The following is a 27,986-nucleotide window of genomic DNA, read 5'->3' as shown; positions in this document are numbered from 1 at the left end:
GGGAGAAAATTCTGGTCAGAAGGAAGGAATGGAAAGTAGGGAAGGGAACTAGTTGTTTAAAATTAGATGTGGTATCACAGGAAAGGGTTTTCCCTCCCTGATGGCTAATTCTACATTTAGATCCATGCACCCCTGAGTCTAAATATTTACTGGGCTCTATGCACAAAGGCCTCAAGAAGAAACAACTACCCACATGTACCATAAATCACTTGCCTGTGATGTACTGAAGAAATGCAATGTGTCTTTCTTTACCCTTCTGGGTATTAAGCACCGCTCAATCTATAGATTTACAGGCCTCATTTTTTCACTTATATAATAAGTAATTCTTGCCCTGCAACTTTGTGCCAGGCACTGGGGATAAAGCAGTGAGTAAAAATGGCAAAATCTCCACACACATACAGTTTATAATTATTTTGCTGTTGTTACTTAATGTTAAGAAGAAAAACTTTACTCTTGCATTTTTTTTGCAGCTGAGTCTCATAAGTATTATCTCTCTTCTGTTTTGATCTCTAAATTACCCTGTGAGGTAGTTTGGCAGGAATTAATCCCCCCCTTTAGAGATCAGGAAAAAGCTGAAACTTGCCAAAGTCACACAGAACTGGGGTTCCAAACCAGGTCTCTCAGCTCTAATGCCTAACCTTTCTCAAGTACACCATTCTCCCAATTAGATATTTTCCCTTTGCCTTCTGACCTCTCATTTGCTAGCTCTTTGTGGCACTCTAGAAACGGGCATGCACATTTCTCAGAAAACCAAGCAGATCGGAAGAAATAATCAGAATACAGGCTTCCTAGATTTGCTGGCTGATTTAATGTCCACTTCTAATAGCCTCAGAGGCCCCGTTCGGGTCGGCTCGGGCATGTTTTCAGGGCTGCCTTATGGAGAGAGAAGACAGAAAGATACTGTGTTCTTACTCCTTGTCACTATCAATTTCAAAAATTCAGGCCCCAGGAAGAGAAAATAGCATTCTTCAACGTTTGTGCCTTTTTATATGCATCGCCCAAGAGTTAACTTGCATTTGACATCATTTTGCTGTCCGCCCTCCTTTCCCAACCTCCCAGAGATAATATGTTTCCTACCCCCTCAAAACTTAACAAGAAATGATAGAAGTGCTTCCGACAGAACCACAAATCACTTGCTGACATCCCTAGTGGCGTTAACCATCATGCTCTATGATACATGGACCTGTGGCCCCTCCTCATTTTTCACATTGGGACGCTGGCATCCAGTCATTGGATTCGAATTGGCCCAGTAATGTTTTCCATCTGCTGGCTTGGCACCAGTCGTCACAGAGTGTCACCTGGGTTCTATCTTACGGTCTCCAGGGCCAAGGCTAGAAGCACTGCAGAAGAACAACTACCTTATTCATCTGTCAGCACTGTTTATTCTGTGTGAACAAAACAAGATTTTGCTGAAGTATATATAAAAGAAATTTACTGGAAAAGTCTCGTCAAAAGGGCCTAAAATGCGTTTCCCCACCATCTCGCTTCCTTTCCTCTCCCCCCACATCTTCAGACTCTGACAGACCTCCAGTGTCATCTTCTCCGAGGAGCGGTTCCTAACACCCTCACCCCCCCCCACACATGCCCCTGGAGAACTTATTTCATCCTGCATTGTATCGCCATTATTTATTTGTATTTCTCTCTCTCACTAGACTGTAAACACTTCAAAGGAGAACAAGCACTGTGTCTTTGAAAGTTCATACCATACAGTGTGTTTCCATTCAGGGAGTGATTTGCAAGTTTAGAAAAAAAAGTAGTCATCTCTGTTAATTTTTGTTTTAAGATTTTATTTATTCATGAGACACACAGAGAGAGAAAGAGGCAGAGGCAGAGGGAGAAGGAGGCTTCCTGCGGGGAGTCTGATGCAGGACTTGATCCTGGAACCCCAGGATCATGACCTGAGCCAAAGGCAGACGCTCAACCACCGAACCACCCAGGTGCCCCCCTCTCTGTTAGTTTTAAACTGAATCTACAGAAATAAAATGATAAATAAATAAATAAATAAATAAATAAAGATTGAAGTTGCCATTATAAAAAATCAACTAGGTAAAACCTTTTCCCTTTTATAAAAAGTTCAGTGTTGTGGTTTTTACTTTTTTTTGAAGATTTTATTTATTTGAGAGAAAGAGAGAGAGATAGAGACCATGAGTAGGGGAGAAGGAGCCGAGGAAGAGAGAGAAGCAGACTCCCCGCTGAGCAGGGAGCCTGACACGGGGCTCCACCCCAGGACCCTGGCATCATGAGCTGAGCCGAAGGCAGATGCTTAACCCACTGAGCCAGCCAGTTGCCCCAGATTGCCTTTTAAAGACAATTTTTAAAAAAACAACTGAAAGTTTTTGTTGTTGAAAATCGACAGGGTATTTGAAAGTGTTCGATATAATTTAAAATTGACCTTACACGCTTGACAAATGCATCATTCATCAATGATGGCCAGGTAAGTTGATGCTTGTGGCTCTAAGATGGGTTTCTGCTTTAATTGGAAATTTCACATTATTTGTGTTCCATCATCCAAGTGATAGAGATGTTAGCCATGGTAGCCTAAAGGACACCTGGGTAGCTCAGCAGTTGAGCATCTGCCTTCAGCTCAGGGCGTGACCCCGGGGTCTTGGGATCGAGTCCCACATCGGGCTCCCCGCAGGGAGCCTGCTTCTCCCTCTGCCTGTGTCTCTGCTTCTCTCTCTGTGTCTCTCATGAATAAATAAATAAAATCTTTAAAAAAAAAAAAAAGAAATTACTCCTAAAAGAATGGAAGGCTTTTTTAATGGATCATGTTAATGCTGGCTTCGAGTTTACAGAAAGATGATGAGGGGCTGCAAGAGCAATTCTAGAGGGAGGAATGTCTGGGACAGAATTTCGACTCGAACATAAGCCAGACCATCTACCCTGGTCTAAGACCCTCTACACCAACTTTTCATCAAAGGGCAGAGACAAGTATTCATGCTTGGCTCTCAGCTGAATAGTAATCTAGACATGCAAGTTGCATCTTCTTCAATGCCTGCTTGCGCTGGCCACGTCTGGGAGGCCTGTAGGGGCTAGGCCTGGCACACACCACTGCCCAGGAAGGTGAAGGATGGCTGCCCCCTCGGAGATCTGAATTGGTCTCTGTAAAAACATAGGCCCTGGCATCGGGTAGTGAGAAAGGACTGGGCCATCCCAACGCCAGAGCGACTTGGACGCGAATCACTGAAGAGTTGGTAACAGACTGACTGGGTGGGGAGGTAGGAAGGCGAGAACAGTACTGGCAGTTGCCTAAGTTTCCTGAGCATCTTCAGGCTCCCTAAAAACTATTTGTAAAAACTGGCTGGACGGGCTCTGGATAGTCCGTGTATTACTCAGTTCCACAGCTTTGACCCGTTAACTCACAGATGCAGAGCGTAAGCTGGCCTTGGCCTTCCCCAACCCTTCTAGACCATACATGTGAGTGTTCAGTGGGACCATACTCTGATTTGAAAGAGAGTATCATCTAATTAATGTGCACTAACATTAGCAGCTACAGCACCGTTAACAAATACATTCAACAGCCTCTCCGGTGAAGAAAAGCCGTGAGACGACAGGCTCATTCAGTGTGTGGGCACCGGGAAAGCGATTATCTATTCAGAAATACTTGTAACAGAAGAGGATCAACCAAGACAAGCTGGTCGCTAATGGTTTTGGCGTGGGAGGCAAAACTGCCTTGCAATTCTTGGCTCTGAGGTGGGGTCAGGAAGGTCAGTAGCCCAGCGTTGACCTTTGTGTTTGGAATCTTTCATATTGACTCACCAGACTCTTGTAATTTGGTCAGCCAAATGGCAGAGATGTAGACGGCGGTCTCTGTGCCTGAACTTTAAACCTCCCGAGTGGCTCGTCCTTTAGGATGATAATTAGCCTTGCTTGGGATCCAAAGCAGAGTAGCCACCTAAGACCTCCCATATTAATCTAAATTAAATCAGTGAGTGACCACCAGAGACCCCGCTAGGGAGATGGGGGTGGGCAGCTGAGGAGCAGAGCTTCGTACCTTTGTATTTGGTTTGTTTGGAAGCCCATTTGGAGGTGATTTTCTACAAAAGTGATGTATCTGCGAGAATGAGAATCAGCAACGCAGATATGCTCACGAGCTTCTCAAGCACCAGGGCCCTCCCGTCCCTTTAAGCTCAAGTGGGATTTTGGTTCCTTATTTCTTTGCCTGATGATGTCACTTGACAGTCAGTCCTGTGATATTTTTCAAAACTCAGAAATATCTGTTTATGGTAGCAAACTATGAAGCCAAATTTTTCCAATCAACTTCAAGCCCATCACCAGAGATAATCCCTGTAAATATTTCGGTGAAGTTTCTTCCGATTCATAGGCATGTGTACATATAAATAGACATCTACCTAGATAAATAAAACTTAAATACAAATTAACCTTGCTATCGGGAGTACTTATTTTCAAGTTATTTTAAAAGATTCCTCTCCAATAGTCGTGTTATGTTTTAAGAGCTACTGTTATTTATTGAAGCACTTCCTATTTTGGGACATGTCAGTTGTTTCCAGATTTTGAACATCCTTGGGCATAAATCTTTGTCCTTATCTTTGATTACTTCCTTAGGATAAAGTCAGAGAAATGGAACTACTAGGTCAAAGGGCACAATTCTTTTTAAGGCCCCTGATGAACACGAGTCACATTGCACCCCAGGAAATTTGCGACGGTTTATTCGTCTCATCTGGGTCTGAGAGAGCCTGTCTGCCTGAAACCGTGTCTGCACTGAGCAGTGTTCTCCACGCATCGAGTGAGGGTTGGAACATTCCACTGGGCCGTGCTATCTGTAGCTTGAGAGGCTGTGCTGCTTAAGAACTGGCCAGTGTGGGTACCTACTGCGACAGGCCATCACTGCAGGCCTCGCTGTGGCTGCCGTTGGGCTGGAGCCTAATAACGGACGCAGTCGGAGCCGTATCCAGCAGGGGCACATGCATTGCAGAGTTCTAATGAGCAAAGTCAGGCTGGTGTGAGTTTTGTTATATTTGTGTGTCCTCAGCATCCTGTGGGAGGGCTGCGTCTGGTCCCGGAGCCACTAGGCTGGGGCTCTTCCCCAGAAGTGACCATCTAGCAATCAAGGAGGCCGTAAGCCTGAAAACGGCACGTCACAGCCCAGTGGAGTTTTCCTGCTGACAAAGAACTGATTGACTGAATATAAATCACTCTGACTTGAGTGATTCTATCCACTCAGGATGAATTGGGGAGAAAGCACCAGAAGGAAATTGGCCTCTGAAGTGTGAGAACATTGGATTACTGCCGTCAGGAGCGATGCTTGTCAGGAGCATTGCCTCTTTGCCTTATTTTGCGTCTCATGTTCTGTGGAGCACTGTTGGGGTGCCCGTAAGGATTAGAGCAACCTTTCTGTAGGTGTACACATTCTGCTTATTTCCTTTTCCGTTTTAGTGATCTGTGAACAACAGATTGGTAACCGTTCATTTTAGTTTTTAACGCTTGGTTTATTCTGTGACAATATCAAAATTTCACCCGATTTTTTTTCTTTTTTTTTTTTTCAAGATTTTATTTATTTATTCATGAGAAACAGAGAGAGAGATAGAGAGGCAGAGACACAGGTAGAGGGAGAACAGGCTCCGTGCAGGGAGCCAGACGTGGGACTCGATCCCGGGTCTCCAGAATCAGGCCCTGGGTGGAAGGCAGATGCTCAACCACTGAGCCCCTCATGCGTCCCTCTTTTTCTTTTTTTTTCTTAAATGCTTAACAGTGTCACACAAATCAAGTAAGTCATTCAATAAATGTGACTGTCTTGCCCTCTTACTCTCCCTGGGATTTGAACAGTGAATAAATCCAGCAAATCCCTGCCATCATAGAGCTTACGTTCTGGTGTGGGAAGACAATAAACAAATACAGAGCATGTCACATGCTGATGATAGCTTTGGAGAAAAAACAGGGCAGGGAAGGGGGCCCAGGAGGGCACTGAGTAGGATCCCATTATATATGGGATGGTCAAGAGAGGCCTCCCGCAAAGGAGACATTTGAGCAGACCTAAAGAGAGCAAGGCAGGGAGGCCCTCTGATATTCTGGGGAATGCCATTCCAGGTAGGGGAACTTGCAAATGCAAAGGCCCTGAAGCAGCAGCTTGCTTGGTCTGTTCCAGACACACAGCCAGAAGGTTGGAATGAGCAAGTGGGGGGCAGGAGGACAGATGGCAGGGTGTAGAGCAAGTAGGACATAGTCAGCCTTCATGGAGACTTTGGCTTTGGGTCTGCATGAGCCAGAGGGTTCTGAGAAGAGAAGTGACATGATCTGACTTCAGTTTCTGTTGGCAACAGAGGTGGTTTATTCACGGAAGCAGGAGGAAAGCCAGAGTTCTGCGGGCACAGGTGCAGAGCTTGCAAGGTGGGAGGTGGGAACCTGTGAAAGGCCTCACTGATGGCTTCTGCTTCTTGCTGAAGCAGGAAGTCGGGCCACCGGGCAGTGGCAGGGTTGAGGGAGGAAGCCCTTGGAGGATTGAAGGAAGGGTTTGAGGTTACGGTTGGGGAGGGTGGAAGACCAAATGGAGAAAAGTCGGAGGAATAAGAATTGACATGGCCGTGAGCACCATTATTATTAGTAACTTGAGTAAAGGATCGGTTGTATAAAACTTTTTTTGAAATTGTTTTTGAATCTTCCTTCAGCCAGCTGCCCCTCCACCCTTCCACCTGTAGCTTAGGCTGATTGTCTCTGCCCATCTTGGTACATTACTCCTCTGAAAGCCTGGTTAGAAGAACCAACATCCCGAATGGAAAGAGCTAGAAAAGGTTAGAAATCATAGAATCTGACCACCTTCACTTTCCAGAGAAAAGAGTGAGAGAAAGCCACCTGCCCCATCCAGGGCACGGAACTCAGGCATTGTGGAGCTGACCTCAGACCCTGTCTCATGATTCCCATCCCAGGGCTTTTTAGGGGACAGCACTGGACCTGTATTTTTTTTCCCCAAAAATTCATTTTAAAAGAACTTAATCTTACCAGTGTTGGGTATTTTCTAGTCTGGATTCTGATGGACTGTAACCGGTTTAAGTTTAAAAGATAAAGGAAAGTTAGGGCAAATCATTTATAAACATTGGGTTGAGGTCTGTGAAACCCATGCAGCACTTACTACTTCATCTTCCATATTAAATACAGACCTAAAACAGAGAGCATCGTCATCATGGTCATCATTGGGGATTTGGGCGAGTTACTTCGCTATATTATACAGCATGTTTTTATTGAGTGAGTTTTTATTCATCCTCTTTCTCCGTGTTTTTTTAGATGTGATTGAAATGTTTTCCACATTTATTTCCAGTGGGTGAAGTGTGGTCCATGTGGTACCATTGCATAACCACCGCTACCCCTGGATAATCGCCCTTCTTATTTTTAGGAAGCAGAAAATAGCCTATTGTGTTATAATTAGTCAATGGTGCCCACCCAAACACGAGTATTATGCAAGAACTTTTGCTTCTTTTCTCTTTTAGGGAGTGGGGGTGGAAGCGGGAGGGAGGATAAGATTTTGATCATTTTTTAATGTCCTGACATATCATCTTGGGAAAGATTTCGTGGTTTTTCAGGTTCCCCAGGATACTGAAAAAAAAAAAGAAAAAATCCACCCAAACCCAATTTAAAACTAAATGTTTCAAAAAATAACAAGTATATGTTTTCATTCAGCGATCTTCTAATTAGAACCTCTTACTCATTTCTAACGCAGTTCGTTTATTTTGTCTAGTTCAAAGAAAATTGAGAATACCCACTCATGGCTAAAGACCTCAGGAGTTTTAGCTAGACAAAAATTTTATACAGTGAAGCACTAGAGTTTTGAAAATCTACATAAAGATTTGAATTCATGTTATAACAGTAGACAGTTTGTCCAATATTTGTGAACCTGCTTGACCCCCAAGAAATGAAAATGTTAGGGGCATCTGGGTGGCTCATTCGGTTTAGTGTCTGCCTTTGGCTCAGGTCACGATCTCGGGGTCCTGAGATCCAGCCCCATGCTCGCTGCTCAGTGGGGAGTCTGCTTATCCCTCTCCCTCTACCCACCCCCCCACTTGTGCGTGTGCTCTCTCTCTCTCTCAAATAAATAATAAATAAAATCTTAAAAATAAAAAAAGAAATGAAAATACTAGCTCAGGACAGATGGGATTGTCCTGCTTTCTGCTCCTGTGTGATCCAGGATGGTAACCAAAAAGCTAGGTTTGCAGCCTTAAATTTATTTCCATGACAACTGACTGTAATATCACAAATATTGGATTATCGAGTGGTTCAGGATGAAGGTTAATAAGGAAGATTCCTGTTTGAACAGGATCATCCAAAACCAGCACCAAAGGGAATATCATCCGAGCTGCTTCCAGCCTTGCGTCCTTTTCAAAAATGTTCTCATTATCCTGAGAGCTTGCTTTTGATTTTTTGAGGGTTTTTGTTGTCATTAACTGTTTAATGTTTTAATTTGGCTAATTATGTATTTATCCCCCTCCTCCCCTGAAGGTGATGGGGCAGGGGGAAAATGATTATTTTTAGTAACAGAAGCCCCCCCCCCCCTTAAGAAGTAGTCTCCTCCTTCATTTAATTCTTCCCGCATAAATAAGATTTATTTTGGCCCTGCAGTCAAAAACATCTGTACTCCGTGCTGGACAAACATCTGCTTTCCTACAAGGGCTGCTGGCCCTCCCGACGTTCCCTGAGCCCACGTTGCTCTCTGAAAGCCCCTCCTGGGGAAGAGAAAGAAATCAGGGTGGGAAGGGAAAGCCCCCTTATTCTTTAGCCCAGAGCGTCTCCGTGTGGCCTCCACAAGTTACTGCAGCAGGAAGATGAAAGAATCCAAACTGTTTACCACGTTGCTCTTCATTTCCCCCACCTCCCCCAAACTTAATGCCTTTTTAAAGGCAAATGTATTTTAATGAGCGTGTTGTTTGATGAAGTAGTCGGACTACAGAGCCTCTGAGAACAGCTCTACCGTCTTGGAAGACAGGCCGGTGTTAGTGAGCATTCTGACTTGAGTTATTTTTCTAATAGTGATGGAAACCATGTGCTGATCAGTTTTCAAAGTCTTATCTGAACCGCCTGATGATGGACAACGTGCTTTGAGAGATTTAGCTTCTCCTGGGAAGCCTGCCCTGACTCTCATGCAGCTTCCTCCAAAGATTGGGTTAGTTGCAATTCTTTTTAAACTTGCTTCTCTGTATCCCTTACTAGGTTAGAGATTCCCTCAAGTCGGAGTTGTTAGGGATTCCCAGGGTGTAGGACAGTGCCTGGCACATAGTAGGTCCTCAGTAAACACTCAGTGAATGATGGGTGTTTAAGGACCGACTGTTGTGGATCAGAGTCATAAAATCCATGATCTTGGTCTGTGTCCTGACCATCTGAGTATATGGTTAGTCTTTATTACTGTGTTTTTCTGTACTTACTCTTAGAAAATTGCCTTAAATACAGTGAGTTTTTCTTAATGAAAAACTAAGGTAGCAACTAGTAGACCCTATAATAATGCTGGACATTTTGACATAGTTCCTGTTCTCCTTCCCGAATTGCTGGCTTTAGGTTTGTTTTGCTAAATCATTAGCTTGTAATGTCTACTTTTTATTCAAAACATCTGCCACCCAGTATGGCACTACACCAGTAAAATTTTCTAGTGGATACTATAAGCTCAGAGCAACAAACAGTGCCATGTACCCTAATAGCAGGGAGTGCTGAGTTATGCTAGTTTGCAGAGAACAGGGACCCCTAACCATTTTTTTGATTGTCCACTTGCCATTTGCAATGAAACATGCTATGCAAGAAACACTTTTGGGGGGGGGGGTACCCTTAACTATTTTTTGAGAATTGAGCTAGGTCCCACCCCACACATGTATCATTCACAAGCATTTGCTGATTTCTTCCTCTGTGTTTGGCATTGTGCTAGGATTACAGAAGCACGTAGGATCAAGCCTGGGCTCCCTAAACCTCAAGGGAAGGCGGGGGAGCCCTATGAGGTGCTTGATAAATGCTGGGTAGATTGAATTCAGGGCCTTTTTAAGGTAAATGGAAACACCTTTGTGTTTTGCAAAGCTGCACAGAGAATAGTGTCTTGGGTTACAGGGAAAATAGCCAGGCAAATAATGTCACAGACCACACTTAAAAACATTTAACTTGGGCAAGGCAAGGAAGGAACACTTGGACTTTAGGTGTGGCTGGTAAAAATCAGAGACTGTAACTATAGTCCCTTTCTTCCCTCCCCATCAGTGTGGACCACTGACATTGACTCCCCCAAAACACTGAGACTTGCTTTTTCAGGCTCTTATAAAAGTTGTTCCTTCTGCCTAGAAGAGTCGCTGCCAGTCCGTCTCCAGAGCAACTCTCCCCTTCATCCTGGAGGAGCCCCCCTTCTCTCACAGTGCTCGGTGCTCCTGCATCGGAGCACCCAGCACACATTCACCCGTTTCCCTGTCTGCCTCCGCTGTACGACCCGGAGCCACGTGTGCAAGAGTTTGTGCCTTGCTTAGCTCCCACCACTCGTTTGTCACAAGGCTTAATAAAGATGTCCTGATCAAAATAGTTGATGGATGAATTCCCAGTGGCTCTCCCGTATTGGATCTCTCTGTATGTGGCTTTAGAAGACCAGGTATTTTTTTAGTCGACTCTTTTCATTTTATGCTGGAGGAAGAGACAGCCCTTCTCACATGGATGAGGGGACTATAAAATCCCTCACTGCACAGAATCCAAGCAATAATATCCTTTCCTTCAGTGGTAAACAGGGGAAGTTGCTTAAAGTATTGGAAAGTATGTTTTTCTAAATAAAAAGGATTTACTCTTGAGCCTCTTTCCTCATCCATAAACAAGGGGTTGGGCCTAATGATCTCAGAGGACCTTCCAGCAAAAGTTGTTCTAGGAAGCCACACCGTAAATACTATAAAAACCATCTCATTCTGCCAAAATTCCACATAATGTTTATTAAGATTTTGTGGAGTCCTCATGAGTAGTTTAGAAGAGACTAGCCCTCCAGTAGCTCCCATCTAGTATACAAGACCTAAGCGATTTTTGTGGACTAAATGAATGAGGGGGGAAAAATGCAATAAGTGAGATGTATACTCACTCTTGATGAGATTTTCAGGAAGGAAAGGGAAACCCGTCTGCCAGGGCACAAGTGGACATTTATTGTGAAAACATGTCATTTAAACAGTTCCATTATTTATTTACTTGGGAAATAGCCCATGAATCTACCATGGAAGACCCTTATACTAAGGGAATTCGGCTCTGCACGTAGCGTAGCTGTATTCACCGGCCAGTACTTGATAAATGTCGCGAACCAATGACTTGATGGAGTGTCCTTTTTTGAAATTTAGTAACATGGAGTCCAAGGAAGGTGCTGGAAGGTGTGAAGGACCAACGGTCTCTTCTAAACAGGTTCCTTTCCTCGTGTCTCTTAGAAGGCTTTTTTTTTTTTTCTGGGGGCTTCTAAGAGTTTCCAAACACGGAACTGCAAATGTGCTTGTTGTCAGCGAGGCCGCCATTTGGAATTGGTGCAGCAGCTCTGTCTGCAGATCCTTCTCCACGAAACGGCCTAAGTGTGGTGCAGTTCAGTCTAACCAGGGCCCCTTCCTGTCATAAATAAGATTACTTTCATTTCACTTGTGGAGTGTGCTATTCCTCAGAGTAATGAATTTCCTCTGTGCCTTTGAGCACATAAACATGGTTTTCATTAGCTTTCTCTCTTTAAAAAGGGGGGGGGGGGCGAAGGATAGGGAGGTGGAAGGAGGAGAGAGAATCTGAGCAAAATTAATCGACGTCAATTAACTCCATAAATGCAGACGGTTATTTTGCTGACTGGCTGGAACCGTGCTTGTGAGCAGTACCAGCAAGGCGCTGGCTGGTTGGTCCCTTGTGAAAAGCTCTGAAAATGAAGTCAGCACATATTTTGTCCTCCGTGAACAAAGAAACAGAGAGAATATTCTTTTTTGAATCTTGTTTTAAGACTTGTATCAAAAAGGTGATCAGGCCTGGCCTCCAGGCCAGACAAATAGCCCTGGGTTCCTCTAGATTCACGGAGCACATCACAGAGCACAACTTCCGGGGCCAGGATGGGAGAGCTGTCTCTGCTTCTGTCTCCCCTGCCCTTGCTGTGTGTGTGTCTGTGTGTGTGTGTGTGTGTGTGTGTGCGCGCGCATGCACACGCGCAATTTTAGACTAATAAGATATCCCAGCCTTTCCCAATTTCAGATTTACCCCCTTGAGATTTATAAGTCATACAGTCCATAGCACTAAATATGCACTTGTTCATTTTTATGGCTTGGAACCTCTGGTCCAGGGGGGACTCATTACAACCCGGCTGAACTTCTCTCCTTGCTGAAGGTACGTACTTGAGCCCGAAAGCTGTTTAGGATCCACTGACCCTCTGACTTCAGCCAGGATTTTTTTTTTTTTTTTTTTTTTTTACTGTTGTTTTGGGAAATTTGGGGACAGAGAGTTGAGGCATGGGGTGTACTCAAATCATCCGGGAGTTAAGTCGTTAAAGGGGAAAAAAAAAATCTAAAACTGGCTTTTTAAAATTACTTGTTCTTGATGGAAAATCCATAGGTTTATCTTTTCAGAATCTTTTCTGTCTCTCCAAATCAATGTCTATTTCAGCCCCCAGTTCATAGTCTGTTGTGTGCTTATTTATCTCTCCAGAGAGGGAGAGATAAAAGTGACCCGAAAGCATCAAGGAACTTCAGGTTGTCACTGAGAATTCACTGCAGACAAAGTGAGATAAAGAGCTGGATGCAGGGGTGCCTGGGTGGCTCAGTGGTTGAGCATCTGCCTTTGGCTCAGGTCATGATCCCAGGGTCCTGGGATCGAGTCTTGCATTGGGCTCCCCGCAGGGAGCCTGCTTCTCCCTCTGCCTGTATCTCTGCCTCTCTCTCTGTCTCTCGTGAATAAATAAGTAAAATCTTAAAAAAAAAAAAAAAAAAAGCTTGATGCATTTCACAGTGAGGCGTTTTCCAGTTCAGCGTTGACCTCCTGCATAGGTGTCCTTGTAACACTTGAGAGGTACAGCTGGTTTCCATTTGAAATGGAAAGGATGGAGTCCTTGAAGGAGCCAGTGGCTCTCCTAGGTGGAGGCTGCTTCGCTGAAATGTGTACAACACACGACAAGTTTCCATTTCACTTAACTGTAGTGCAGGAAAGTGTTTCTGGCTTGTTTTTGTTATGAACAGAGAAGAGCATCGCATATTAAAAGTTCCCGTAGTTGTTTAATATTTGCTCAGTAGTGCGCGAGTCCCTAATCAGTCCTTCTCTCCCGTAAATCATGTCAGCTCTGTCACTGTTTTCATTGGAAGCATGAATTGTAACGTTGAAAATCTCCCAGGACGGTAAACCTCTGCAGCTGTGGAAGGCTGGAGCTATTTACTGGTATTATTAAAGGAACCTGAGTGACTTCTTGGGGGGGGGGGTGGATAAGATGGAGTGAAATTCATAAGGTGCACAGAGATTTAGAAGGAAGTTTCTATTATGAGCACAGCTCCACAACAATATCCCCGTAGAAATAGATACAGAAGGGTTACAACTGTTCCATGAATTGGCAAACACAATATTTTGCTATCATTGTGCCTTTTTTAGAGGGAAAAATAGAATCCAAATGTTAAGCATAAAATTTGACATATGTGCTGCTTTAGGACAGTGTTTGAACTGAATGCGTCTCTATTCTATTCTATAGACACAAATGTCGCCTTCAGTTCCTAACGGCATCTTGAAGGGTTTGCCACTGATAATTTTACGGCCTTAATTCTCCTTGGAAATTTAAAATTTTCATAATCTAAAGATGTGACTGACTAGATCTCCTCCTGCTGTGTGGGGATCTGAGGAATGTCTGTAGAGTACAAAGGATTTGTTGAAAGGGGTGGATTTCAAGGAATGAGGAAGAGAAGAAAGGACACTGAAAACTTTTGCTTGGCTGCTGAGACCAATACTGTGCCTAAGACATTCCTTTTCCAGAATATTTCTTTGTTCATTTATTCATTCCTCTATTCAGTCATTCATTCCTCTTATAAAGTGTTTATTGAGCATCTACTCTGAGCCCTAGAACTATGCCGGGTACTGGGAAGTCTAACTCAAAGGCAGCTTGCCCACAAGGACAGGGCTTTCTGCCAAGAATGTTCTGTCCTCATTGCTGAAGTCTGAGAAGCAGCTGGATTCCCCAATTCAGCCTTGACATTCAGCAGAACTCAAGTGTGTCTGCATCTAAAGGCACAAGCCTGGGTTTTTTGGGTTTTTTTTCCTAATTCAAGTATAATTAACATACAGTGTTGTGTTCGTTTCAGGTGTAAAATAGAATGATTCCACGGTTCTTTACTCCGTTAAAAGCACAAACCTGTTTGCTTGGCTGCCTTTCGATTGCCGGCATCTTTGCTATTGTGTGAAAGCCATCATTTATGTTAAAGGCTATCCTCCAACTGGACATAAATCTTTGTCATATCTAGAAGAAGCAGTGCAAGGACCTAAGAAACAGTTTATGAAAAATACTTTTTATAGAAAATATTTGTAAGTCATTTAAAGGAAGGCATTGTAATTTGGCATAATTCCAAAGTTAGCTGTCGGGGATAAACATGAAGAAGATCCTGCAAAGCTATAGACATGTAGTAAATGTGTTTTCTTTGGGACCAGGCAGAATAACAATTAGGGAAGAAACTTCTGAAATATCAACTCAGCAAAGCAAATGCAAGGTTTTTTGGGGAATCAGCAATCCTGTGGGAGACTGGACACTGGGAGATACAAGATAGGGTAGATGATCTCTAGCCTGACCTAGGGCAGGAAATGAAACGTAAGCCCTTGACTTAGATGATGTGCTTCAACCTATCACCACAGCCCTGCAAAGTCCAATGGCCACTGAGCCCCTGTAGGCCAGAGGGCCAACGGAATATTGGGTGTTTGGCAAAGTTACAGGAAACCAGGCTGAAAGCCTGTACAGAGCCATCGTGTGTTCCTCCCTGGAATGTGTATGATGTCCCTGGTCTTGTCCCTCAAGAAGGACAGTTTAGAATTGGGCAAGGTTCAGAGGAATGCACTTAACATGGTAAAGGGGAGCAAGAGGTGATGGCCAGAGAGGACGCCTGCTGTATTAGGAAAAGACAAAATGGATGAGACTTTTTTTTTTTTTTTTTTTTGTCTGGATGAGACTTTTTCGTCTAAGTGGAGGTTCGATGAGTTTTGGCTATAAAAGAAGGTTACACGTAAGGTCAACTCTGAATCTCAGTATTGCTACAACCAGGGAGCCAGTCAGTCGGGCGGGGAGCCTTGAGCATGACATTTCCCTTCTTTCCACCCCAGTCTCCTTTTTAAGCCCCATTCCAGAGCGTGTTCAGCAGCACACCTGTCCCTCCAGATGCTTGCTGAAGGAAAGGTATTCTTTGGCCAGGTAAGTCTGAACGTCTCCGCATACCATATCTTCCTCCAGTAGATTTGCTCTTTGCATTTGATATCAGAAGCCCCAGGGTATCCCTAAGGAAAGCCTGTTTACCTTTTGTAGATCTCAACCAGCATTTCCCCAAACTCGTTTGACCGTGGAATCCTTTGTTCATTGAGCACCTACAGGGACTTTTGAAAATGTTTTTGGGAAAACTGAATTCCAAAATCCTGGAGGTCCCTGGAAGGAAGTTAGTCCCAGCCACAGGAAGTGCTGCCTGGCAGGTGGAACTTGTTGCTTCTAGAGCTCCTACAGGAAGAAAGTCATGGTTTGCAAGGAATAGGGGTTTATGGCTGTTTACCGACGACAGTGGATTTATCAAAGGTGATTGGGAGGCGAGGCCACCAGGGAAAGGCACTGTAGTCCACATGTGCTCTTTGGAGCTGCTACTGAGACTCAGGTCTCCACGTCAGGGCTTAGATTGTTCCATCAGGACATAATGTGCACCACCAAATGGAAAAGGATGTAGAGAGCAGCTCATTTAGGTTTTGGCTGAATCAAGCAGATAGTTCTGCGTGTTTTGTTTTGTTTTTAAGATTTTATTTATTTATTCATGAGAAACAGAGAGAGAGAGACAGAGACAGAGACACAGGTAGAGGGAGAAGCAGGCTCCACACAGGGAGCCGGACGCGGGACTCAATCCCGGGACCCCTGGGATCATGACCTGAGCCAAAGGCAGATGCTCCACCGCTGAGCCACTCAGGCGTTCCCCCGCCACACACTTTTTTTTAATTATAGACAATTGGGAAACACTCCTCTTGGGCTCCTTGGCCACTCTCCATTATTTAAACTTCGAGGTCATGTCCATTATGTGCTTTCTATAGGTTGTCTCCAAAAACCTGGCTAAGCGTTCAAGTCTAACAGTTTTGTAGACTTGTGTGCATGTTTCTTTCCCTCTCTAGAAACCTCTCGCTGTTTCGCCTAGTGTTTTATACGCACCCCTCCCCATCCCCTGGGCCTCCTCTCTCTCACTCCCCGCCTCACCAAGCAGGTGTGTGCAGCCCCAGTGTCCTTCCAACACCGTAAAATGTTTTCCTGTTCTTTGTTGGACTTTAGGGACAGCAAATGAGTATAATAGGTAGAAAAACGAAGGCCTGAGCAGCTTTCTTACTCTCTAACCATGTCAGCCTCCGTTCCTTCTGCTAGCTGTTCTCCTCACTCTTCACTCTGCTTTGTGTAGGGCTGGGGGAGGAGGGAGGGTCACCCCCGTATCACCCGGATCCGTGGGCTCCATTGCCTCTGGCTTCTGGTTGGCACCAGCTAATGGGGAAGCATCAGCAGGAGATTTTAGGAGGCAAATGAGGCTGGGTGCTCATCGCCTCTCCTCCCGTCAGGCCAGCCTCCCACAGCGCTCCTCTCTCATGTTCTGGACACTGCTTGCTTCCTTCCCTCACCTCTCAGGTCTGGGCATGGCCTCTGTGGTCACTAGCCCTGGAGTCTTCTACGTCTCCTTGCTCATGTCCTTAAGCCCTGCCCACATCTTTGTATGGAGCCCTTTCCTTGAACTCTCCTCACATTGCCCAGCTTGAACGTGTCCCCTGTTTCCTGCGGAGTCCCTGACTGAAACACCCACCTTTCTGTGTCCTTCTCTGTCTCTGCCCGTGACACTGTCCAGAGGAGCCCAGCTTAGGTTCGCCTCCAAGAAGCCTCTCCATCCCACATGGGCCCCCTCTTGGGATGTCCTAGTTCTTACACTCTGCCCTATTTCTAAGCCCCTAAAAATGCTCTCTCCTACGTCGACTTGAGTGCACTGCGGCTGAGGCTCGCCATGCTTAGACCTGATCTCTCATGGGTGTGCAAGAAGGCTGGCTGCTCTTGGCCACTTATAAAACTTTTATAGAGTGCTTCCAGACACTGTCAAGCAGGTTATAGAGTGAGGAGTTGGGTGCTATTTTTATGTCCATTTTATAAATACTGATGCTCACCCAGAAAAGTTTGCTAGTGGGCCCAGGACACACCCATAGTGAATAATGGAGCTAGGATTTGAACCTAGGTGGTCTAGCTCAGAATCCAGGCTCTTAACACTCCACTAGGCTACCTCTCACAGTGTTAACTTTTAAAAAAATGATCATTTTTTAAAAGAATGATCAGTTATCTAAAATTCAGATTTTGGGGTGCTTGGCTGGCTCAGTTGGTAAAAAGTGTGACTCTTGATCTCAGTGTTATGAGGTTGAGCCCCATGCTGGGTGTGGAGCCTACTTAAAATAAATAATGATAATAACTAAAATAAAATTCAGATTTCACTTTAAAAATCTACATTTCTAGTGTCTCTTGAAAAAATGAACTATCTGGCTGTTAGGACCCATAGGCCATTGCAACAGTGGGCCAGAAGTAAGTAGGAGCTGACCTGTTTGGGTGCGACCTGTTTGGGTGTTGACTCACACCCAGCCTGGTCCTGCATTCATGTTCCTTCTCAATGACCACATGAGAGTAATTTTTGTGTGTGGGCTTTTGGAAACCACTTGCATGCCCTTCTTAATCATTATCCCACATGAACCCGTTTCTCTAGGTAGATAAGTTTGAGGAGGGCAGCATTTATATTTCAAGCTTCTCATATCCCCTAGCACAGAGTAGGTTATAACTTGATAAAAACCTGTGAATTTGGAAAAGACAACTTGTTTAAGTTCTCTAAGTTAGCTAAGCAAAGTAAGTCAACAAGGACATGGCAGGCATCCTTGCCCTTGGACTGGGTTTAATCCCTTAGAGCAGTCTCCCTATAAAGCCTAACAAGTCAAGTCTATCATATTCCTACAGTATAGCTGCTGATGGCAATATTGCTAGCACTGCTGACTAAAGAATATGGACCTCACGTCCAGGCCCAGTGGCGTGAAGTTTGGGGGAGAGAAAGCAGCCACTACTTGAGAGAGTTGTCAGGGAGGGGAGAGCAAGAAGGGAAAGGGAGGTTTCAAAGAAATTGAGAATATAGAGGAACTTAGTGCTAATCGACCTGAGTTCCAGAAGGCACAGAGATTTGGAAGCTGGTCAGAGGGAAATGGAGACCAAAGAGGGAGGTGCGTGCAGAGCTCTCGAGAGCAGGAGTGATGGGGAATGACAGGGAGTTTGGGTGACAGATGTGACAAGGAGTGCAGGACATGTTGGGCTTAGTCCTGATGATCTCCCAGGCAGATGTTGGGGTGAGATTGTGCATATTGAAGGAGAGACCGGGGTGGGGGGGGTGGGATTTTGTCAGCAGCACACAGAGCTTCAGGCCCGTCTTTATTTCTCTTTCCTCCCGGAGTGCGTAGTGGAGTGTGTGACACACAGAAATGCTTATTCAGAGGCGGGTGTCACTCTGGAGTACACGGCAGAAGGCCTTGTGCAGAATGATGACTTTGCCATTTGTGAGTGCACACAAAATCTGGAAGATTTCGGTGAAATTTGGATGTTACTATAAAACACGGCTAAAAAGCTTACTTTGGTCATGTTAAGAGCACGTAGTCTTATCTTTTTCAGTGTGATTCTCTCTGGGTCTCTTTGATTGCAAGTTTTATTATTACATCTTGTTATAGTTTGACCTGCCCTTGTGGGACCAACGGACTTCAAGAAATAGATGCCAATTTAGGGAAATGAATCATCTTTCCAAAAACGGGGGCTGGTGTGTTTATAACGGCGTTATCCACATACCTGCCAATAAAGGAACCCACAGAGCCTATCGTGCTTGCAGCTGTCTCTTCAGTTTAATGTACAAGGAGAGGAGGGTCTCACAAACCCTTCCTCATGAGTAAGAAAAACTGTAGGCGGTTGGGGGCCAAGAGTTGGCCAAGACTTGGGGCTCTTGGTCCTTGCTGAGTGGGGTCAGATGCCTGACCGCGGCCAGGCAAGCCAGGGACTTTCCCATCAGCAGAGGCCAACTGTGGGGGGGGGAGGGAGGTCACACTTCTTCCCTCCCCTTGGGATTTCATGGAAAAGTACCGAATTTGAAGATCTCTTCAACATCTCTTGCATTGGCCTCTATGGATTTGGGGAGTGCAGGCATGATGAAAATTAAGAGAAATCCCCATCTCTCAAGAACAGGGACCTTTTGGGGTGGTGGAGGATAGGGGTGTGGGGGGGTCAGGGAAAGATAAACCCTGAAAATACCCCCACCAGTGAGCAGTGTCTCTGACTCTCCACCCTTCTCACTTCCAGGGGTGTTCCAGGGTGTCAGGAGGAGGACTCACTTTGAAGAGTTTCTAGGATGCCCCCTAAAGTTTAAGCAAATATTGAACCTTCTCACCACCCTGCCCTCATTTTGGCCTTTCTTTGTCCAACCACACTTGGCATATGACCAGTACTCTCAAATGCCAGCTGAAGCACTTACTTGTTAGTTGTGTGACCTTAGGCACATTATATACCCTCTCTGTGCCCTAATTCCTACATCTGTCAAGAGGAATCATACTAGTACCCATCTCGTAGGGCTTAAGTGAGTGAGCACCTGGCATTTAATAAGAGCTATGCTAAGTGTTAGTTATGGGACTTATTTAAATGACAATGACAGTGGGGGTGGGGGGTCTCGCCAGCCACCCGGTCCCCTGGAAGAAAGATCTAACCAGGTTTGCCCTAATGCTTCTCTGTAAGTGGACATTGGTGATTGGAGTCGCCCCAACCTGGCCTCCGCACAGCGCCTGTTTTACATCTCCCTCCACACTCTCCAATCTTCTGGTTCTCGGGGAGCTGAGATCCCCATGGGTCGGACAGCTCCAGACCAGAGCGAGTCTGAATCCGACCCCAGAGGTCTCCATCGCTGACCGCATATCGTGTGTACGTTGTTATTCGGTTTCCTTTTGTGGCTAAGGACTGGACACCTAAGTACTGCTTCTTTTTATAGAAGGCTCTGACTAGCACATTTGCTGATTAAAAGGGAGGCCTCACAGAACATTCATTTTGAAGAGCATAGTAATACTTAAGAACCAGGACTATTTCAGGCATTTACTGCAAACTGTTTATTTCCTAAAATAAGGAGGGCATGCTTTCTGTTTACTTCCTCCTAATGAGAATTCCTCAGGAGTTTGAAAGCTGTTATTGTGCCCCCTCTCCCTTCCCCCCTATATCAGCCCTCCCCGGCCAAGAAGCAGCTGACCACTGTCATCCTTCAAGTTGGCATTTACCTTTGAAAGGAATTCTCCTCCTCTCTCCCGTTAGGACTGGAGCAAGCTACCTTGGTTGACCAAATGTATATCGAAACCTTTCCTGTAGTTCAAATCCCGTCACAGATTCCTCTCTCCTCTGTGAGGTAATCCTTGCCCCCATCGATTATGTAAAATCTTTCCTCCTGTCCGCTGTTTCTACGCTGGCTCAGGCCTTTATTGTTGGGCATATTGCTTTAACGTTGAGTGACTATTTGACAGCACCTATGCCAGGCTAAAGATCTAACCACAAACAGGATTCTAGAACCCTGCTATCTAACAGAACTTCTGGTGGTGCTGGAAATGTTCTGTATGTGTGCAACCCACTGTGGTAGCCACTGGACGCGTGTGGCTGTTGTGCACTTGATGCATGATGAGCTCAAGTGAGAAACTCCACGTGTAATCTTGTTCATTTAAATTTACATTTAAACAGTTACACGTGACTAGGGACAGCATGGCTCTAGGTCATAAGCCTCCTGAGAACAGAGGTCTTTCTCTTCCATTTATTGCCATGCTCCCAGCACCAAGAACAATGCCTGGCATGTGGTATGAAGAGAAGAGGAAAGGGAGTTGGGGTATGGGAGGGAGCGGGGGGGGCAAGTTCTCCATCCTTGTAGAGCTCAAGATATAGCAAGAACCTACCTATTTGTTTACAGATCTTGGAGTCCGGAAGGCAGGGATTGACTTTTCTGTGCCCATACCCTGAGACCTACAGTCTAGAACCATATCAAGGCCATAGGAGGTGCTCAAGAAATGCAAGTTCAATTGAACCAGGTCCTGAAAAAATGCAAGATTGGTAATGGTGGTAATATTAATAATAGTAGCGGTTATTGTTATTAGCAGAACGGAAAGTTACACTGTCTCTTGCTCTGACAGGCAGTGGCGGTGCTGTCTGGTTCTCCAGACCTTCCAAGCCAGCAGGAGAATCTGACTTTTCTGACATGTCCTCACCTTTGGCTCCCTGCCTGACTTGGTCGTCCAGCTACATACCAATTAAACCAAATAATACTCGCCTCACTACCCTCAAGCTCCTCCTCTATCTTCCCCCATAACCATGGATTCCTTACTAATGCCCTCCCTTGGTGCCTGTCCCTGCTCTGGTGCTTCCTCTGTCATACCGTACCCTCTGGCCTTCCTCTGCCTCGCCTTCCCTTCTTGGCAGCCAGACTCGCTGGCAGATTATTCTGTGGTCACACTAACTGCAACACCACTTAATAGCATATAACGGGAAGAACAGTAACTTCAGAGTTAGCCTCTGAGATTCAAATATTAGCAGGGCACCTGGGTGGCTCAGTGGTTGAGCGTCTGCCTTCTGCTCAAGTCATGATCCCGGGGTCCTGGGATCGAGTCCCGCATCAGGTTCCCTGCAGGGAGCCTGCTTCTGCCTCTGCCTGTGTCTCTGCCTCTCTCTCTGCGTGTCTCTCATGAATAAATAAATGAAATCTTTTTTTAAAAAATGAAAAAAGAAACATCAGCTTTACAGCTTACTGCTTTATGTGAACTTGGGCTAGTTACAAAACACTTAGATCATCAGTTTCCTCATCTATAAAGTGGCAGAATAATGCCGTTCTCATAAATGTACTAAGCTTGAGACATGGTATGTAAAGCTCGTAGCACAATGCTTGGTGCTCAGCAACTGTCAGCTCTCTTCCCTCTGTGAATATACCTACATCCACCTATTCCTAAACACATCAATACAGGTGAATTTAAAGCCAATTGGGGTATTCATGTTTTAATTGCACGTCACCCTTTTGCATTCTCCTACATACCTTTTCCACTATTGAAAGATTAAATGACCAAAATAACAATCTAACTCATTTACTCTTCATCTATAAAACTGGTTTAATTATTATAATAAAGGTAAGCCTGGTCTTGGTGCAGTATTGTAGAAACCCCATTTACAAGTAAGTAAAAGGCAAATTCTCATCTCTTCTCTCCACTGCAAACCAAGCAAACCACGAAATCAAGCCAAACAGAGAAAGAGGACTAAAACAGTGGAAAACCACTCAGTAGAAGGCAGGAAAGTAGTGAATTAGGGTTAATTTCCATTCCACTGTGCATGTCTTGACTGTCTTGGGAGAAGGGGCCACAATTTACTCACAAATGATCACCGTAGAGCAGCCCCTTGAAGGAGACACCTACGGCTCTCCGTGGGCTCCCTTCCTCCGAAACAAGCATGAACTCCCTGCAGCAAACGTAGCCCTCAAGGAGGAAGCCAAACCATCCCACACAATTGCAATTAGCTTTGATTACTGTATTGCAAGATTATGTTTGAGGAGCATCAAAAATGCTAGTTGTTTTTGTTTTACAGTGAAAGCAGCCAGTGTCATGGCATTTAGTGCGACACCTGAGAATTAATGACTGCAATGCCAGAAGAATTCTAGATCCTTTCAGATCAGCGCTGGATAGGCTCAACTCTGGTCTTAGTTTTGCCATCACTTAGCTGTGTGACCTAGAGTAGGTTCTTGAGGCTGCAGTTTCCTTATCTGCCAACTGAGGAGGCGGGAGGAGGGTAGCTGTTCTATTGTATGATCTCACCTATGACACGTGTGCGATATGGTACGTGGCTACTCGGCATGTGCAGGGACAGTATAGATCACTGAGGATGCTCTGAAGCATCTTTATAACTGATCCAGAGTAGGTTATTAGACCACTTCAGCCTTTGGACTGAAATGCAGCTTAGGGATTCCAGTCCATTTACAGGCGTAGGAAATAAAGAGATGTAGAGTCTTCTTCATCTTGGGATGGAGAAGTATTTTTATGTTTCCCCTTTTTTCTTGTAGAACTTTAATGCCATTGCTAAGTTTACCCATGCAGTCAATACATGCACAATTCCCTCTGTGGCCTAAGCAAGGTGCTGAGCAGTGTAGAGTTGAAGAAGACCACAGGCCTGTCCACAGGGGCTCAAAGGCCAGAACAAGAGATCAACACAGTGCCCTGGAGCTCAGGACCGCCCACCTCTGCCCTTGGAGTGGGCAGTGGTCTCCTGGGGGGGCGGGGGTGGGGGCCTTGATGACTGGGTACGATTTTCCAGGTGGATGGAGCATGGAGGTGTTGGAGGACATGGCACGTTCGGAGCACTACATGTTGCTAAGTGGCAGCGTGGTCTTCACATGCGTGTGTGTGAGAGAGAGAGAATGAGTCAGGAGGTGTGACAGTCACAAAAGGCCTCATATGTCAAAGCAAAGGCTTTATTCTAGAATCAGTATAGAGCTGCTGAACGCTTAAATTAGAGGAGCAGCCTGATTGGATTCTCGGGGCCACATTAAAAGTAGAACTTTCCTTTTTGGAATCTGTCCACTTGGACTTTTAGTGCCCGCAGCACTAAAGAGAAGAGAAACCTGACCTCTTAAAGAGAAGCATGACCTCTCTGGGGATGGGACCTCGAATTCTTCTCTGTCACCTTGTGTGTGATTTTATTAAATCTTAGGGATCATTGCCCCAATGTTAAAAGCATCTCTCCAATATAAGAAAATCAATGAGGATAGGATTCATTGTGCATATTTTATCTATTTTAGCACTTGTGTCGAGTGATTCCCCGGCGAGAGTACTGTGCGAGGGTAATGGTCCTACGATGACTCGCTGCCCTTCCCCTGGAGAGACCAGGCCTTCTCTCTGCTGGCATGAGTCCACCAACGCTGCTTCTAGGACGCAGCGGCCAGGACTGGGTTGGCCTGGAAGACAGACCAGACTTCTGGGTGTCCTAAGGCTCGGTTCTGTATCCCGGCAACCTCAGGACTCAGGCTTCGTCTTTCAGTCCCCCTTACCCTCTGTGCACAATCCAGCTGGGCCTCTAACCTGGATGCGGTGGGACAGGGCACACTCAGATGCCTCAGGGACCACACCAAAGGGAGGGGACCGCGTCCCATCTGAAGGGGTGACCGCTGCTCGGCTCCAGCCGATTGTCGCCAAGCCTCAATTGCAAGATCTGAGTTCTTGAAAGAAGATGGAAAATCCCAATTTGTCTGTGAAATCTTTTGATTTTTTTTTCAAATATTGGAGACAAGATCTGTTTGTGACCCCTGGGGGAACTCAAGTATTTATCGCCTGACTGCCCGGTAGGCCTTCCAGGTACGCAGCTCTTCTGGCCTTTCCCATCCTGTGCTCTCCTCACACTGGGATCCCAGGGGACACCCCCTGAGAGCACTTGCATTCAGAGCTCCCACCTCCCCCAGCATTCCCAGCATTCACGGAGGCCCTGCGAGATCCCGAGCACTGTGCTGGGGCCTTGATGCTGAAGGGAAGGGCCAAGATGTGAACAGTGCAGTCCCCGGAGAGCTCCTGCTTACGCGGAACACACAGGTAAACAGACTGTGTCCCCGCTGATCTAAGTTGGGTATGGAGTGTCCCAGGAGCTCAGAGACTGTCACTGCCCGGACAGCCCAGCAAGGACCAGAGAGGACAGTGAGGAATTCATCCTTGATAGCTTTTGGGACTGTCCACAGTGACCTGACTGTCACGCTGATCCATCATCAGCAGACGGCTCTCCGATGACTTCAGAAAGGCATAGTTAACCCAAGAATTACAGAAGCGGACATGAAGTATAAAGCCCAAGGTCAAAAGGACAAGAATATGACACAGAGACTCTTCCTATCTTAGGTGGCAATAAACTGAGAGGCCTCATTTGTATTTCTGATGCCTTATGTAAAATAAATTTTTCTTTTGTTCTATGCGTGAGGGGCTTGGAGGCAAAAGCTACTGCAGTATTACTTTAAGGCTCCCCTTGATTACCCAAATGCCAGGCTCGTAACATTTCTACTGGAGGCTTTGGCTTAGGCTTCACAGCGTGAAAGCCAGATATGACAGGTGAGGGGAATCCAGCCTAACACCTGGGGTTGGGTGGAGGGTAGGGTTTGTGGGGGGCACAAACGAAACAGTACAAACAAACCAGCTATTCTCAGCTGGATCAGCTCACAAGGTGTGATTTACACTGCAGAGAGCAAAGGAGGCTTCGTAATTTTCCTGGCATCCAGGTGTGCCAGACTTTAAAAAATCAAATCCCTTTCTTCTCTCTGTTGGTTTGCATGCCCTGTGAAATGTCAGTTGCCCTCTAAAGAGAAAGCGTGGTACGTGGTTTCCCACACAGCCCTGGCACTTGGGGCTTCCCCAAGACGGAGTCAAAATCGGTGACTGGTTGTCTAGGTGGCACACCATTAATTAACAGTGTACTTACTTAGCACGAGATCTGTGGGAACAGTTGGTACAAACTCTGGTTAAGAGCTTTCCGGTGGGTTGGGCTGTATTCAAAACAAGACCTGGGGTCCATGGAAAGCTTCCTGGAAGAAGCAACATGAAAACTGAACTCGATGGGTAAGTAGGAGTTAGCCAGATGCAGAGGAGAAAGAAAAGAATGTTCGGGGTAGGGGAAATCGCGTAGCATAGGCCCTCTGGAGGGGACAAAGTTCCAAGCTGGCCAAGGCTTGAATGCAGGTTGGAGACTAGTGAGAAGTGAAGCTGGGGGTGGTGGTGGGGGGATAAGCCAGGGCCAGATGGTGAAGGGCTTCCAGAAGGCACCCGGTGTTTAACCTGAGGCCTCCCACCTTCCCTTTGAATAGGAATAGAGCACAAGTGCTACAGCACATGGCGGAGGGGGCGGGGGGCAGTAGGAGAAATGACCTCTTCCACATTAAAGTATGATGTCCCCCGCTTTCAGGGTCCAGGGGAAAAATGTTCTGTGACTGTTGGGCATGCGTCTATATATGAAGTCAGCTATGTTGAATGTGGAATATAAGCCTTAGTTCTATTTGTTTTTACAAATAATTCATCAAGGTAGAAACCAAGGCAAAGAAAAATTATTGCCCCATCTTGTGAATAGACCTCCCTCAATTCCTTCATATTGGTGTTAACCTCCCCTGACCCTGCCGTTTTATTAACACTCTGCCCTCGTCTCCTGGGCAGGAGGAATGGAGTGGAGTTATCCTGCAACTTGATGACTATTATTAAATCGAATAAAAACGAGTTAATTCATAATCCATTGCTTTTAAAACTGTGGTAATTCTTACTAGTAATGGACTGGATTTTCCTTTGTTCTTTGAAATAAGGGATTCAAAACCAAGTAAACAGTTTTCAGGCACAGGTGATTGAGATGCTAATTCTATGTGGTCCTTGTCAACTCAGCGGATCCCCATGGATTTGATTTGCCAACATTCTCTTGTCCACATGGAAAGGTCACCTGATGTTCTTGAAAGTAATAATCGTTCAATTCTTTAGAAATCAATTCCTGATTATTATCCCTTTAATTGTTTTTTTAAGATTTTATTTATTTATTCATGAGACAGAGAAAGAGAGAGAGAGAGAGAGAGAGGCAGAGACACAGGCAGAGGGAGAAGCAGGCTCCATGCAGGGAGCCCGACGCAGGACCTGATCCCAGGTCTCCAGGATCACACCCTGGGCTGCAGGCCGTGCTAAACCGCTGAGCCACCCGAGCTGCCCTCCTTTAATTGTTCATTCAAGTTTCCATTCAAATTAAATTTCAGAGGGAAACTGTAGGAAGCATAAGCATGGTTGGGTTTACAGAAGAGGATAAGGCACTTTTTGCCCAAGAGGAGGATTTGCCCTGTAGACATCTTTTGCTCCAGCCCTATGACTCAGGGACGGTTGGAATGGGTTATGATGCCCAGAATGCATTCAGGCGGAACAATATTATTAACACTCCATGTCATTATCATCATCATCATCATCATTAACTATTATTGAAAGACATTTGAAATAGTATTTTAAAGCATTAGGTTAAGTAGTCTAATAATCAAGTACTATTTTAAAACATGTAGATTTTCAATTATTGCAGAATCAGAAGTACATGCACGGCACATTTGTGATTTTGTCATTCATGGCAGTGATGACCAAGCATCTGTTGTCTTTTTGTGGGATCCAGCCAGAAAGGGATTCTTGACTATGGAGAAGAGTGGCTCCCATCTATGGTTATTTCCTTGGCTGAGGACGGAGAGGTAGGCTCTAGGAAGGCAGAGCTAACTCTTTTGGAATTAATATTCCCTTTGATGTTTGTGAACATGGGACTATGCATTTGAGAATGAACAAAGGGGATTTAACCTCTTATGGGAGCCTCCAGAAGGCCAGTGTGACATCAGCCTGATGACTACAACTTTCTCATGATGTAAAGTGCTCAGAGGGACACCCTGCAGATAAATTAATTCTTTCTTGAAATACAAGCAGCCTTGCTGCCATTTTCCCATTGTTTGGTAACATTTTATAATGCTTTATCTTTAAAGTAATAATACTTTCTATCTCCTGTAAGGCTGGGGGTCGTGTCTGTCTGACTCCGCCCTGCAGCCCCACACAGAGGAGGCCCTGACTCAATATCTGATGAATGATTGTTAAGACTTCGCCACTTCCAAAAAAATAAAAAATAAAAAATAAAAAGACTTTGCCACTTCCATGTTAAGTGCTTTCTGATGATCCCAGCCTTCGCTAATACCCAAAACTTTCTTTGTAAACTATTCCCAGTTTCACCACTAACAGTGTGACCTGGTCAAATAATCTCTCTG

At 45.3% G+C, this 27,986-nt stretch overlaps 1 protein-coding gene and 2 long non-coding RNA genes across 11 annotated transcripts in view; 2 read left to right on the top strand and 1 right to left on the bottom strand.

Annotated features, from left to right (window-relative positions):
- The window catches only part of LOC140604080 (uncharacterized), a 29,288-nt gene extending 8,565 nt beyond the window's left edge, over window positions 1–20,723 (bottom strand). The window contains exon 1 of the long non-coding RNA XR_012007126.1: window positions 20,464–20,723. This is a non-coding gene — a long non-coding RNA (uncharacterized lncRNA). The remainder of the gene's footprint in view (window positions 1–20,463) is intronic.
- SCFD2 (sec1 family domain containing 2) overlaps window positions 1–27,986 on the top strand; it is a 413,274-nt gene that overhangs the window by 279,710 nt on the left and 105,578 nt on the right. The window contains exon 6 of one of the 9 annotated variants that reach the window (XM_072775041.1): window positions 24,000–26,451. The exons of the other annotated variants lie outside the window; for them this stretch is intronic. Within the exon in view, the coding sequence (XP_072631142.1) occupies window positions 24,000–24,421 (422 nt within the window). The 3' untranslated portion in view covers window positions 24,422–26,451. Of the gene's footprint in view, window positions 1–23,999; window positions 26,452–27,986 lie in introns of those variants that run through there. 9 annotated transcript variants of the gene reach the window in all.
- Window positions 19,389–23,986, top strand: LOC140604079 (uncharacterized). Its single transcript, XR_012007125.1, has 3 exons — window positions 19,389–21,027; window positions 21,138–21,255; window positions 21,358–23,986. It is a non-coding gene; the product is annotated as an uncharacterized lncRNA (long non-coding RNA).

This window comes from Canis lupus, chromosome 14 (assembly GCF_048164855.1).
Source record: "Canis lupus baileyi chromosome 14, mCanLup2.hap1, whole genome shotgun sequence".
Taxonomy (NCBI): Eukaryota; Metazoa; Chordata; class Mammalia; order Carnivora; family Canidae; genus Canis; species Canis lupus.
The sequence above is the reverse complement of the archived record's forward strand: the minus strand, read 5'-3'. Positions and strand labels throughout refer to the sequence as shown.